The sequence below is a fragment of the Xiphophorus hellerii genome, chromosome 19 (genome assembly GCF_003331165.1).
Source record: "Xiphophorus hellerii strain 12219 chromosome 19, Xiphophorus_hellerii-4.1, whole genome shotgun sequence".
Taxonomy (NCBI): domain Eukaryota; kingdom Metazoa; phylum Chordata; class Actinopteri; order Cyprinodontiformes; family Poeciliidae; genus Xiphophorus; species Xiphophorus hellerii.
The window spans coordinates 25,431,707-25,447,466 of record NC_045690.1 but is presented as its reverse complement, the minus strand read 5'-3'; the positions used below and the strand labels follow the sequence as shown (position 1 = coordinate 25,447,466).

At 39.4% G+C, this 15,760-nt stretch overlaps 1 protein-coding gene across 1 annotated transcript; it reads right to left on the bottom strand.

Moving 5' to 3' along the window:
* Positions 1-610: 610 nt before the first annotated feature.
* Positions 611-6,139, bottom strand: emx1 (empty spiracles homeobox 1). Its single transcript, XM_032547268.1, has 3 exons — positions 4,891-6,139; positions 2,788-2,972; positions 611-799 (listed from the first exon to the last, which is right to left on the bottom strand). Exons 1-3 carry the CDS (start codon positions 5,237-5,239, stop codon positions 632-634), a joined length of 702 nt encoding a protein of 233 aa, XP_032403159.1. The 5' UTR covers positions 5,240-6,139; the 3' UTR covers positions 611-631.
* Between the last annotated feature and the right edge of the window lie 9,621 nt (positions 6,140-15,760).

The window sequence follows — 15,760 nt, the reverse complement described above, 5'->3', positions numbered from 1 at the left end:
CGCCTCCGCACACGGCTCGCTCCGCAAAAACTGAAACAAACGGGGATGTGCTGTCTCATACGTCGCTCACGGCGACGGTTCCACGGCGGCGAAAGACGACAATTTTGTGATTTCAACTTCCTTCCCGGGTTCACAGGTCGCCTCCCGCTGGAGGGAAACCTTCATTAGCAGGACAACGAAGACTGTCTCTAAAAGTAAAAGTGGTGAAGAGTCTGAGAGGTTTTCTGTTCTGTTCCGTTTCACCAACATGTTCGCCGACTGACCACAGCTTCCTTTCGAGGATGAGTTTGACTTCATATGGTGGGCAGGTGAAAGCGAGTGAAGTAAGGTGGATATGATCAAACAATTAGCTTTTTGTTAACCTTCATTATTGGCCTATGTACAAAAAAGGAAAATAATTTAAAAAAAACGAGCACCGTGGTACTGTAGGGTGCGACGTTCCTCTTCAGCCATCATGAAATGATGCTCCGCCATCGTCATGGCGGCGCGAGACGTCCAAACTCCTCGATGAAGACGTGGAGTGATCGCACATGGAATCCTTGAGTCTTCCTCTAACGAGTCTAACAACGCTTTTAATAATCTTACATAATAAATAGTGTTGGTCCTCTGACGCTCAGGCTCGTGTGCGGGTTCAGTCCTCTGAGGTCACGTCGATGTCCTCGGAGCTGGCCTGCTTGGTGGCGATGCGCCAGCGGTTGATGTGGTGGTTCCCCTTCTTCTTCTGCTGGCTGTCCGGACCCTCCTCCTCCAGCTTCTGCCGCTTGTACTTCGTCCGTCTGTTCTGGAACCAAACCTTCACCTAAAGAGGGAAAACAGGGAATCGACGTAAATCTTTATTTGCTTCGGTGCTTCGTAGCTCTGCTGATTTCTAAATTGGATTGTTGTGGTAAGCTTCGAAGAAACAATGATTCTGACTTTTTGTGGGGGAAAGAAAATACGTAAAAGGCGGATATAGTTTTATTTCTGTTTAGCAAATTCACCAAACTGGATACAAATCTTGTATTTTAAGTCAGTTTTATTTTCTATATAAACTTTTCTCTTTCAGATAATTGCTGCAGACTTTTTTTACTGCTTAGCTCTCCGTTTTCCTCCTTAAGATCGTATTAAATGATGTATTCACTCATATGCATGTATCTAGGGTTCATGAGGTTCATACGGGATTATGATGGCATACAGCATAGGTTCTGCACAACAGGAATCTTAATTGGTTTAATGTTTGATTATTTTATGATCAAACAGATTTTTGTCAATGATTTGCCTGTGTCATACTTTTACCGTGTTTTCTTTTAAGTCTAAATTTGATTATTTTCATTTTTATTCTTATGTTTAATTTTGGTTTTTCGTTATTTTTCACTTTGCTTTTGATTTGAATTTCTATCATTATTTTCACCTTGTTTTTTATGCATCAGCTGATTTTACATTTGGATTTGAGAGATCCTCTTTCTTCTAAAACTTTTTGTTATTTTTAATGTTTTTGTTTCTATTTTCGCTCTTCTTGTTTTTCTTGTTCGTTATTGATTTTATATTGGAGTGTTTTTTATAAAATCTTGTTTTAATCATCTTTTCATTTCTTTTTTATCTGTGCTGTCTTTGTTTTTATTGTCATTGTTTTCATATTTGGATTTTTGAGAGTTGTCTTTTTATTTGCACTGATAGTTTTTCTCTTCTTTAATTAAATACAAATTCTGGAAAACTCCACCTAAACCTATCACCACTAACTAAATACATCAATATCTGTCATAATTAACACCAGCAAAGTACGTGGGTGTATTAAACTTAAACATTTTTAATTCTATTTTAGGTTTGAAAAATAAATGCTTTTTTGTTTTTGCGGGATTTTTCTGAGCCATTTACTATTTTTGTTTTAGAAATACCTGTATTTAAGATAAAAGCTGTCATTTGCTCCTGGTTTTATTCCTTGAATATTGTATTTCTCTACGTGTTTTTAAAATATCTTCCTAAAGACCTATATGGCTGTTGGAGAAGCCATATTTACAGAATTTGATACCCAGACACCATTTATGATATATTTAGTTTCAGCCTGTCAAATCCAAAATTTGACCTGCTGCTAAAGATCGTAACATTTTACCTGACATTTTCCAACCAACATGTGAATTGTATTTCAAAACTTGAATCAAATCTTCTTGTAATGAATGTGTGTGGTCTGCACTGATTTAGCTGGTTTTCAGTAAGATTCCCCTGTTGTTCAGATTACATTTCTGCTTTTCATATTGTCTAAATGCACAACATTCCAGCTTATAGCTTAACACACCTCCTATTAAAATGTTTAACGGTACAATTTCACTTTTATATCACTCCAGATATCTGTGTTGCCCAGGATGACTAAAATATTTATATATATTTCTTAGTTGACGGGTGTGATATATGTAGTAAAAAAAATGTAATGTTTATTGTGTGTGAGCATCTCCTCTACATGTTTACAGAAATTGTGTTCATTTTGTGTAAATGGTCTCTTGTTATTTAAGTCCTTTGCTCTCTCAGTAAAGAAGTAGAGGTTAACTGTTCTTTAACTGTCTTGTCGGTAAACATTTAACATTATTTTCTTGATTTAAAAATATATATTATTATTTTGGTTTTAGCACTCATTTCAGCAATAAAATGAACTCTTAAAAACGTGAATTTCTTAAATGGTGGCTCTTCCATAAACTAAATAAGTGTTGAATTGGAAGTCGTAAAGAGACTCAAAAATGAAGTTTAATTTAAAATAAAATAATAATAAAATAACAAAAGAAGGACAGGCGACTCCTAAGTGCGAACTCAACTTACTTGGGTTTCGCTCAGGCTCAGGCTGTTGGCCAGCTGCTTCCTCTCGGCTCCGACCACGTAGTGGTTCTTCTCGAAGGCTCTCTCCAGGCGGAGCAGCTGCGACGGAGAGAAGGCCGTCCGGATGCGCTTGGGCTTCCGGGCGAAGGGGCCGTGCAGGAGCAGGCTGTCCTGGGACACCTCGTTACCTGGAGGTAAAGTCAAAACGCCAGCTAAATATCTCCTGTGTTGTCTCTCGGTTAGTAAGCCTTGTTTTTTTTTTTTTAGACACTATTGAGACACTTCGGTTCATGTTGACGCATATTTTGGAGTAAAACAATGGAGTGAAAACCGCGGCATTTTTGGGGGGCATCAGAATAAGCCTGATCAAAAAAATATAGAATTAAATAAAAATGTAACTCCTGTGGCTACCTCGCACAAATTGTATTACTTCTGTGTAAACGTTTTGTTTTACATATAATATTTTATATATATTGTGACATTCTGGACCATTTATCCACCACTTATCTGTTTGCAAACGGGAGTAATATTTGGTTTCTACGCCACCTTTTCTGGCTTGTTAGCGGACCGTCGGCTCTGTGAATTAGTATTTTTCTCATGACACCCGTCACGAGTGGTTCGGTTTTAAAGGTGTTACAATTTTACTTGGTATTTTACTCTCCAAGTTCGAGCAGAGCGTCGTCGGGTAGACAGAGAAAAGAGCAACATGTCTTCAGTCTGAACTGTAAGTGAGAAAACGTCCAAATAGAAGATTTATTCAGAATTGGATCCAGTTGAGCAAACCAGGTCTTACGTTCAGCGCCTTTGTTGAAGCTGAAGTCCCATTTTTCAACAATTCACCGGACAATAAAGATCCAACCCTAAAGAGCCACTTGACAGAGGAGTAAAAACACAATCATCTTTTTGTACTTTAAGCAACTTGTTTGTTTTGAAGTGATGGCGAATTTTTTAAATTTATTTTTACATCACATTTTACTCTTTACTGACTCTTCAAACGCTCAATGTTTTCCTGTCCTTTTTCAGCCCTATTTCCGAGCGAGACCCCTGAACCGCGCGGTGCTCCAGTGCTGCAGTTGACTGTTAACATGCAGTCAACTACAGCAGAGTTAATTGTTTGTCACATTCCAAGTATGACGCAAGTAAATTGTAATAGTTATTTTTGTCGTTTTAGAGGACAAAAAAAAGTAATCTAAAACATTTGATGGAATAAGAATCCAATTTAATAGAAAATTAACCGCATTTCGAAATGCTAAATTTTTCTTTTACCTTTTATTTTACTCTTCAGGGTCTTCATGTAAATACACTAAACAATGCACACCGTTTAAATGTACTTTTTTTTTTTTTTTACATACATGCTTTAATCAGAACTTTTTAATATTTCCGGTTTTTCTTTTGCTTTAACCTATTAAGAATAAATATGACATTAAAAACGTAGGTTTAATGTGAAATGTGAACTTTAATGTGAAATCAGGACGCCTTTGGATGACTGTTTGAAAGTTTGCACAATTTAGAAGCAGTGTTTTAAATTTGATTTTTTTTATTTTTTTTGGGTTTTGTTTCTGATAAAATTTCAAGAAATTGCAAAATAGAAAATTATCATTATGAAATTCTTCAAGAAATTTGTCATATGCGTAGAATGTTAATTTTTTCATGTTAATAACAGACGCAATTGATAATTATGCACAGACGCCGAATTATTTCTATTACTATTAATATTTCGCCTATATCTGAGTGGTAAATATTTATTATTATTATTATTATTATTATTATTATTATTATTTGAAAAATGTTTCCGGAAGGAAAAGCGTTACACGACAACCATAGTATGTTTTTTTCTTCTTCTGTTGTGATTTTAAAGAGGGGAAAAATTGACAGCAGCTTCTGGATATGCTCCTCTGTTCCCAGTCTCTGCTGTTTCACTTTGCAAACAAGAATCTCTTACCTTTAAAAAAAAAAAAAACAATCTTAAGAAGCTAAGAAAATATTCCCTCTCAAGTCAACACATCTACGCAACAAACTCCCGGCAGACTACTGCTGATCGTACAGGTCGCCCCCACATCTTTCACCTCAGCGCGATCTCTCTCCATCTCCTCTTCTTTTCCGTACCTTGAAACCTGTGTCCAAAAAATCTGTTCCGTAACACCCAGGGGTAGAAGTTGAGCGGGTCCCGGTGCTGCGTGCCGAAGAAGTGCGGATGCTGTAGGTGGGAGCCTCCGAGCTGGTGCGGGGCCACGGTGAGGGACGGGTGGTTCACCGTCTCCGGGAACACCAGCTCCGGGCCCTGGTAGAGAGGCCTGGTCGCCGGAGCCTGGTAGCCGTTCATTAAGGCATCTGTGGTCGGGTTGGAGTAACTCAACGCCGTCGGCCGGATGGGGTCCTCGGCTGGCAGGGGGCTCTCTTTGGCGACCAGAGACTCTATCGTGAAGCAGCGCTTCCCGGCGGAAGAGAACATCATCTCTAGGCAGGAAGAACAAAACTGGATCGTCGTTCTTAACTTCCTCTCGCTGCTTAAAGTTGCATCATGACCGAAGGATGGTGGGGGGTCCGCGGGTGGTGGAAGAGGTGGGGCGGGGAGGAAGGAGAGGAGGAGGAGGAGGAGGGCTGCCTGCACAATCCAACCCTCTAAAGATGCTGCTAGAAAACTCAACAGTGCCGCAAGTCTGTGCGCTCCCAGAGGGCGTCTGTTCACAAATGCGCGCAGAGAGCAAGCGGCCCTCCACGCTCCCCGCCCCAAGTGGCTTTACGCTCCGCAGGAAAGGAGCTGATTGGACCGGAGCTCCTGCCAATTGGTCTCCCGGAGTACCTGCTCCACAGATCACAGGATTCCGGGAGCAGCTTAGTTACAGACAGCATATGTGTCCAGCCAATTAGGCGCACATTCAGGCTTAATATGTGTGTTTTTTTCTCTGTTCGTGGAGGCAGTCTGCCGTGGCTGTGAGAAAGCTGTTTCAGTGGAAGTGAGGAGCCACTATTTGGAAGGTTGACTGAGGAGAAATGAAAGGTGACTCAGTAGAGCAGCTTAAACATTAAATCAGTCATTTTTCTTTAAAGTGACATTCAAATATTTTTTTTTCTCTCTCTCTATTTTTACCCCGGGATAAAATGAATGTATTCATTTTTTATTTGGCTTTCAATAACTGTTTTTCCTACTCCTCTTCTTTCATTTTACTTATGGATATTTAGAGTGTGTGGCTTCATTACACTCTGAAACTGCCAGGTTAAAGCAAGCCCATGTTTTATTTTGCGTGTCCACCAATATGGACTAATCCAGGACGGAGGCGTTTTTATAGGTTTGACTCGTACTAGAATAAGTTTTCACAGGCAAGTGGCTAATATGTAATGAGACTGATGAAGAGTGGATTGAAATTAAAAAGAAAAAAAAGCATAACCTTGATTTCTAAGCAAATTGTGTTTTTAGGTTACTTTGACATGAAAATTCTGTTACATTTGGATAACAATCACTACTTGATTTATAAGAAATAAATTTTATTCTCTGTGCACTGTAATAAAAATAGCAGCTAGCACTGATCCAAATTTTGAAACTCTTTGCATTTTATGTAGATTTCAATACGCATTTCAAAGAACACATAATGCAGGTTTAACTGATGACCTAAATAAATGAGCTAAATTTCCAGCAATGTTTTATATGTACTTATATAAGTTTGTTAAATCTATAAAAAAAATACTGAGACTGAGACTCGCATAAATCTTTTAGAGGTTTGATTTATCGCAGTCACAGAACTGGCCACAGCTGGATTCTTTGCTCCAACACGGAAATCTTCCGAACCAGAAGTTTCATATCAGTTCTGAACTTTTACTAAGCTCTTGATATTCATTCATTGATGAACAAAATTTTACAAAAAATATCTTTACACAATTTGTGTCACAAAAAAATCCATTGATCAAGGTTTGCATTTTTCAATGGCTAGTTGTTATTACCGTCAAACTACATTTTTTTACATTGCATCGATGTTTAAAACTCCAAAATTGAACTAATAATTGAATATATGCAGCTAAAAATGTTAATATTGAACCACAATTATAAAACCATAAACTAGAAACAAACATAGCTTATGAGAATCTCCCTATTGGTCAATGTGTGGATGCTAACCATGGGTAGCCCTAGCTTCTGCTATCTGCTTAGCGGATAAAAGGCTTTTGTTATTTTAAAATAATATCGTCATTCTCTAGTGTGAGCTGATGTCTAACCCTTATGCTTTCCATCCTGTGGAAGAAGTTCCGTAAGGTCAGATTTTTACTGAACCTAAAGCAAATTTAAAAAGCAAAGCAGCAGTAACACCTGTTTATCTTGGCTTTCATTTACAGAAAAGCACTTCAGCTGTAAATTCTTTAACCCAAATGCTGAGTTGATGCAACTGTGTAAGAGTTAAGTTAGTTTAAACCAAAACATTGTGTCCTATTTGTTGGGTTAAAGAGACTACAAGAAGCCTCACCGTTCTTCACACAACGCCATCTTTAAGGAAAATGCCTGATCAGACTTCACTGAACATTGGAAGAAATTGGAAATAATAAACCATAAAGTGACGCCGTTTAATAACGTTAATGTCAGTGGATTATGTTTATGACTAGATAATGAGATCACACGTGATAAAGTTTGGTCAACGAAGACAACTTTAACCTTTAACCTCAAAAAGCTAGCAAAAGCAAGAGCTAGCTATGTTTGACCAAAGTACTACTAGGCAGGATAATACGTTTCCTCCATTTGGTTCATGAGCTTTTTTACTTATTACTTTGAAAATGTATTTAATTTTGAACCAGACCTCTGCAAAAAAAAAAGTACTTTAGATGGCAATAAATATTTAAAAATAGAAAAATGTGTATACATCAATTTGTTTTGCTGATGAATCCTGTCTGCAGATTTTGCTTCGGATTCAAGCTAGCATTATTCTCGTTCTTTGTGTCCATTGAAAACATGGAGGCCAATATTATGTGTTGAATTATCACTCAATGTGTCAACTTAGTAAATATTAGTGTCTTTTATGTTTGAGGGTCTGTTGTGACGTTTAGTTTTTGGCACAAGAAGTCACGTTTAAATCTAGTTTAGATAGCGTAGCTTAGCTAATATGCTTCTTTACACATTAGCAGGAGGCTTTGCTAATGAAGAGCTCTTAGCTGTGGTTCTCAAAGAACAGATTAGTTGGAATTAAAAGTTTAGAACTATTTCAGCAACATTTAATTACAAACCAGATGTTTCATTTCTTTTTAACGTGTGAGGATAAAACCAGGTGAGTAAACGTTATTTTAATTAGAATTTAGTTTGTTGAATTGCTACATTAATTTCTCTACAGTTTGATTTGATCAGTGTGGTTTTTAGAGTGCGTTGTTCCCAAAGGTCATTTATAAAGCAGCAAGTCTCCCGGCTTTCATCCGCAGTGAACTGCAGTAAAGATAAGGCTCGTTTTCCATCCCGACGTTGATTTAGCTTTGGCGCAAATCAAACCTGCGCTGATTTGTTTACACGCAAACTTCATTTTCTGGATTTGTAACCAACGAAATTCCCTTAAGATTTGCCCTGACAGCGTCTGGACGTCGCCGCAGCTTCTTGTCCTCTGTGAATGGGAACGGACCTGCGGGAAAACGCCGCCCTGCTTCCCTGTTGTGCGCCACACCAGTTAATTATTATCCGCTTTAATGCGCTCGTTTGCGTGCAGGTTGCATTAGAAAATCATTACCGATGGAAATTATGAGGTAAAACAAGTTGTTGATTAGGCGTTTAGAGCTAAAGGCTACTAAATAAGGCAGTGGGTTCTGTGAACGGGACCGCGCTTTCGTTTCTTTTAAATGTTACAGCGATTCTGTTTAAAGATAACGATCTGACTGCGTAGAAAACAAGAAGAAATGGAAAAAAATAAATGTTCTTTTTCTCCACTCGAGGGAAAACCCGCTAATAATCAAATCGTTTTTATGAAAAGTAGACTTTTTGTTAAGTTTGAAAACAACTGGAGAGCATGAAGTTCATGGAAATATTTGCATTCAGCTGTACTGACGTTTAAATCAAACGCGCCTCGCAGAGCCCCCCCCCTCCTCCGCCGCTTTAATAAATGCACAAAGACATACCAAATTTGACTATCGGATCTCCAGAGATCGCTTTCATTTCTGGTGTCATGCATCAACCGTCTCCTTGCTTCACCTTCCAGCAGCAGGAACTTGTGGCTTGACCGAGCTTAATGATGAACCCCCGGCGGGCCTGTGCGCACTGACCCCCGTCGCTCCTGCTGCTGCTGCTGGTTAATACATGATCGGATCGCGGAGGCTTTTAGAGGGGAAAAAAACCCAACAAAGCGGAGCATGCAGTGGCCCTCCGTCCCCTCCTCCCGTTGTTGATTTCCCAGCCCGAGGCTCCGGGAGAGTCGGTCGGTCTGACCACTGGGGGTTTCACTGAGCGCGGCGGCTCCTCTGTGGAAATATCTGGACGCGTTTATAGCTCAGTCCCTTCAGGGTGAGGTGGATTTAATGCTGCCTTCCTTACTATTTCTTGTTACAAGTCAAACATCTCATATAATGCGTCCTCGTTTGATGTCCCAGGAAAACAAAGGGCGTAAATTTAAGAGGAAAAAGTCCAACTTTTCTTTTTATTTCAAATATTCAGTTACCGAGTGCTTCTCAAGTCCAGTCCTCCGGGCCCCCTGCTCTGCATGTTTTAGATGTGCCTCTATTCCAGAACAGCTGATTCAAATGATTGTATGACCATCAAGTGCTGCAGAAGCCTGTTAATCGCCCAAATGTTCAATTCAGGTGTGTAGCTGAAGGGAAACACCTAAAACATGCAGGGCAGGGGAGCGAGGACTGGAATTGAGAAACACTGACTGTATTAAAGCTGCAGTATGTAACTTTTATTTTATTTTATTTTATTTACCTATTTCTTAAAACCGTCACTATGTCAAGACAGGATGACAATATGTGAAAAAAATCCAGCATCTCCGCCTTCTCCCAGTCCTAATTAGAAACAACCAATCAGAGTCAAGAGGTGGGCCTTAACGCTGTCAATCACTCTCCATGTGGTGGTGTTTGTCCTCTGTCCCACTCTCCTTCTTGCTCTGTGCTCCATTGCAGCTAGAATAGCTTGTTGTGAATGCTAAGGCTAGTTAGAATAGCCACCAATAACAGAGGATAAACGGTTTTGCTTAAGTGATTTCTCCAACATTAGCACATTTAGCAGCAAGTACATAAGATTGATTGACAGCGCTAAGACCCTCCTCCTGGCTCTGATTGGTTGGTTTTGGTCGGGAGCTGTACGTTTTTTTAGAGGGCAATAGGAGCACAGGAAGGAGGCATAGATCCATCTTTTCACAAATTATCCGTCTCACAACACAGTAGCAGTTTTAACAAATATTTAAAAACAGATTCTTTATAAAGTAAATGATTTATGCTCTTAAACTTTTACTCTTTTCTTACTGTGAAACCACAAACTGACTTTACTTCACAGACCAACATTGAGTCGTGCCTATCTGAAGTGGAAGTAAAATTCTGTCAAAATTGTTACTAATGAAAATCTGAAAAGTGTGGCATACATTTGATTTCAACTTGCCCTGAATCAATATTTCTTGCTACGATTAGGTGCATTGGAAAGTTCTTTGGAAAGTAGCTAAACTCAGTCAGTCTAAATCAAGAGTAGATGAGAATACACATTTTCCAGTCCTGAAAGATCTTGAATGGATTTAGCTGTGGACTTTAACTGGACCAATTTAACACTTGCATCTAAACCACTGTATGGCTCAGGCTGTACGTTTAGGACTTTTGAACTTCAGCCCCAGCTTTGAGTCTTTGCAAACTCAAGCAAGTTTTCCTGCAGGTTCGCCATGTAATAGTTCTATCCCCAGAATCCTTGTTCCTGCTGAAGACAAGTAATCCCACTGCATGATGCTGCCACCACCATGTTTCACCATGATGCGTTCAGAGAGCATGTGCAGTGCTAAATTTTTTTTTTCTCCACATAGTATGTGGACCAAAAAGTTACATTTTGGTCTCATCCAACCAGAGCACTGTTCTCTAATCAGCACATATTGTTGAAAACTGCAGTTTGTCTTTATGTGTAAAGAGTAAATAAAACAGAGTTTCCTTTTCCTGTCAGGAAAAAAGGAATATTAAATATGTAACATTTATTAACTGCTATTTACTTCACAAATAATGTGAAGTAAAAAATGTGAGGGTCAATCTTAGACAAATTTAATCCAGATATTATAAAACAGTAGTAACTGGTAGGTGCCTGGCTGAATTAGTGATGGGGCCTCATATTAAATTCTGCTCAGGGCTCTATAAAATCTTGGGCCGGCTCTGTTTGCAGTGGTAACAAAAATGTAAACAACTGAAGTACAAAACATAGCAACTCTTCACAGTGAACAACCAAGTTTCACCATCTTTCATTGTGTCTCAAACTGTGCACTAATTTGATGTAAATATACAGTATTCGCCATGTTTACTGTTAAGACGTAGAAAAACATTCTATGAACACTTAACTACCAAGTTGTTTCGAGGGTCCAATAAATTAAGAAACATATGGAACATAATGTAAGTGCTGCCCTCTAGTGGAACCAGACCCACACATTTCCACTACAATAAATAATGATTTGTAATGGCTCAGCTGCTCTGACTGTGATTCAAAATATTTTGGAAATAGTCACATAAAAATACAGCTGGCTATATGTAATATTTATATAAAGTTTTCTCAGACCAATATAATATTTCCTATTTTCTTGTGCCACCATCATAATGATGTTATGTGTAGTTTTCTTACAATACAATAAAGTATAAATACTCTAAGCGGCCACTCAGCTCAACTCATCTTATATAATTATTGTTTTCGAGGCTGCAGCTGTCAAAAAGCAAACTTGGGGGTGTCTAATTTGTTTAAAATTTCTTCTGAAAAAACATAGAATTTTACATTAATAATGCAATAATAACATTACGAGGCAATGTATATGATAACGTTTGACTTAAAATGCAGCAGAAGAATCTGAAACCCTGGAGTCGACTGGAAAGTATGGATTCTCGTGCAGATGCTGCCATCTAGTGGTGAATTTAGCACACACAGCCGTGACATCAGAGATTCTATTAGATACCTCAACTCTGAGATACATTCATAAACATGCTTATTTTACAGTTACTGTAATTAAAATCAAGCTACAAACCGATTTAAATTCTAAACAACTAGCAGCATTAGTTGTTATGTATATTTAGACGAACTTATTATTTCTGCTTGTGATATTCTGGGTCATCCTTCCCGGCCCGGTGTTGCTCTGCCCTCTTCATTAATAAGCTAATTGGCCATTTTGTCCCGCATTAACGTTGTGTGCTCAGCTAATCTGTTCCAATTAAATACTTGGAAAATTTCACCCCGTTATAACGAGATGGGAAAAGTAGCACGTCGCTGCGTTTGTGCCACCTGCGTGAGAAGTGGGGTCCTCCAGGAGCCACCCGCGGGCCCCCGGCTCCTCCGAATAAACAAACACCCGATTACTAACGAGAACACCGGCGAAGGAAGGTCTGAGGGGTCGGTGTCTGAAAATGTCAGCAAGCAAAGAGAAGTATACCCGCTCCGGATATGTTTTTATTTTCAAAATTATTATTTCTATAATGTTGCATTTGAATTCATCGGACCTTACCCACTTCCTGTTTTCTCACTCACTGACTCCAGCTGCTTTCCGGGAGCCTATGGCGGAGATATTGCGGAGCCCCTCTTGTCTTTTTTTTTTTTGTTTGTTCCCTTTTGACGACCCAACAAAGAGCTGCTTCCACTTCAAACGCTGGTAATGAAAGCTAATGACTATTAGATGGAGTAAAGTGGTTCTTCACCTCTGCAAATAAAATGCAAAAAAAAAAAAAAAAAAAAAAAAGAGAGAGGGAGAAAGGGGGGGGGGGGGGGGGGGGTTCTATTTGGAACAATCGCCTCCTTTGTCACAGTCCCGTCTCTCCCTGCTGGAGCAGCGGGTTGCTGCTCTCCGTGAGAACTTTCACACCTTCTCACAGCTGCATTACAATCTGACGGTCAAACACTGGAACCGGTTCTGCGTCTTCTGGTTACGTCTGACTGACGCAACCTCTGGGAATACTCACAGCGCTTCACCGCTTCTAGTTCCTGAACATTAAACAATTCAAACTACCACATAAAGGACGTGGTCTACCCTAAATACAAGAAATTATCTTGATATGATATGTTGTTGCTGTTGCAGCAGCATTGTTAGCCTGAATATGATCATTATTGTTGTTGTTCCTATAAGGGGCGCTGCTAGAGGGGGCGCCAAAGTAATGACAGGGAAATTATTTCTAGTCGGCATTTTCTGTGTTTAACAGCTGTTTGTGCATGTGTAATAACAGAGCATGATATCATGACATCCGCTCCATCATCATAATTTCGCATTTCCACAACCGGAAATGTGTTGAGTGATGCTGTTACGTTTCATCATATCCTTGTACAATATATAATTTGTTTTATTTGATTTTGATTGAGCCGCATCATATAAAATAATAAACGTCTTTTATAAATCCATGAAAGCAGGACGCGGACTATAGTGCAGGGCATTCTGGGTAAATACAGTCAAAGTGTGTCTGGAGTCAGCGGGAGAAATGGCTTGTGGCCTTTTGCCAAACACAAAAGAGAAATCCTACAACCTCCAAAACTCCGGCCCGACTCCATTTTTCTTTACATTTCTTGAAGGATGAAGTTGCACTCATGCCTTCTTCAGAGGTTTTTATGTCGTTTTCTTCAGTGGTTCTTGGTGCAGCGACACCACAGGTGAGGAGAGGATCAGGTTTTTCCACGCCAGCTGAAAATGTAACAAATGTCGCAACTTTGGTCCCCAATCGAACCGAGTCTGTGGGACCAGCAGGTGTGAAAACACCCTAAAAGATGCGTCATAGTAATCCCTGTTCCAGTGTAACCTCTGTACGTTCCCATCATGGAGACAGACTAATCGAAGATGATTTTCCTCATAATAACGCTGCCAACATTTTACACAAACAGACCCTCCCTCAGTATAACTACACAGTGACCCACATCCTCTCTGACTCTGCAGGATGCTAACCTGACTCCTCCGATGAGAGCAGCAGCTATAGAAACAGATGAAGACGGACCAGTTGACTCTCACAAGGAGCTTTTCCCTCAGACCCTGCAGAGAATCTTAAGGAACAGAGCCAGTCCCGGCGTGTTTCTAGCCGTTAAGGGGCCTCGTGCTAATTGAGGCGATGACCCCCCCCCCAATCCCCATCCCTCCTGATTCCCCGCCTCGGGACGCTCTTAGTGTTTTTTCTTTTTTCCCAGGATTCTTTCTGCTTCAGTGTGCTTCTCTCAATGGGATTACGCCGGGCCGCTGAGAGGAGGGAGGGGAGCCGTTTGGTTTCCTGTTCCAGGCTGATCGCGTCAGACAAAGCTGGCCATGGGTTTTTACACAAATTCTATCCGTCTTCAGATCCACTTCACCGTTAATCAAAGTGATCAGGAGAACCAGTCGGGGAGAGAGAGACAGAGGAGATCATGTCTGTTGTTTATTAAGGTTTGCCTGTAATTCGTTTTACTTTCCAGTACACGTCTTATTTCTCACCACGTTCCGCTGCAATTTTTAGTTGATTTAGCTCATTTTTCCTTTTCCCTTGAACATTTACACGTTTTTAAAGGTTTTTCTGGCACTAGTGGTCTTTATTTGCAGTAGATCAGACAGGAAATGGACAATAGAGAGACAAGGTGGGAAAACATGTAGCGAACTTGGCCTGCATCCTGTGGTTGTGGAGCCACGTGTGGCTCTTTAGACGCCACAGGTGGCTCAATGTGGCTCTTAGAAAATTGCTAAAACCTGAGCAATATTTTAAAATGTAAATATAGATAAAAAATAATGGTTGTCTTAATGCAAAGTGTGCATATTTATTCTGCTGATTATTCTTTTATGAAGTAATTTTTTTGTTATTGGGATGCAAACTATCTGCTTTCGTTTTGTATAAATTTACAGAAAAAAATACATTAAAGGAAATGTATTGTATTTCAATTCAAATTCAATTCATATTCAAAAATACTTTATTAACACCGAAATACAATAATATTTAAAAACAAAATGTAGTTTTTTTTGCTTTGTAAATTAGAAATCTAACCAAATTTCCTACTGCATATGTTATAAAAACGAGCTATTTTGTTTTGAAGAGCCGTGTTGCTCTTCTGGCTATAAGGACATTTTATTTGGTTGGACAGAAAACAAAAAGTATGAGATCAGGGCCACGGTAAGAGGATATAATACAATTCAGAGAATAAAGTTGAGAGATAATACGAGAATATTGTATTATGAAAACAAAGTAATCATTTTACGACTTTATTCTAAAGTCTAAAGAAAATGTCTGACTTCATCTTTTTGCATGCCGTCACAAAATTTTAATTAGTATTTTTGTAAATCCTGGACAATGTATTACAATGATAATATCTAAATCTGGCCAAATCATAAAAGCAAAAGATATATATTACAAAGGAGTATTAAAAAGACCTCATGGTGTCAAAATTAAGTGTTTGTATACATTTTTAAATGGCAGGGAAGATAATAATAAAAAAGACAAACAGTTGTTTCTAATCATGCTTCCATTTCCACCAATCAGAAGTGGAGCGTTACTTGACGTCGAACCCACACAGGAAGCTACAATTCCTTCATCGTTTACTCATCCGTGGCAGCTTTCCTGTACAAACACATTTCCATGAAGCCTGAAAATATATTAGAATATATTTGTTAACACAAAATAATGACGCTGTGTCCAGTGTTTGCCATCAGCCACTCTGACAAGACTCCCACATCGACATCCTTCTGTCTGCCAGAGAGCGGACACCTGCCTGTGGTTGGGCGGGCCTGTGGGAACCGTGTCCACCGACTGGCAGTGAGAACAGCCATGCTGGCGGTTTAAACAGATTAAGCAGCAAGAGCTTGGCTCTGTGGCGCTGAGACAGAGTGACCCCTACCACCCTGGGGGTTACAGATATTCCAGCTAA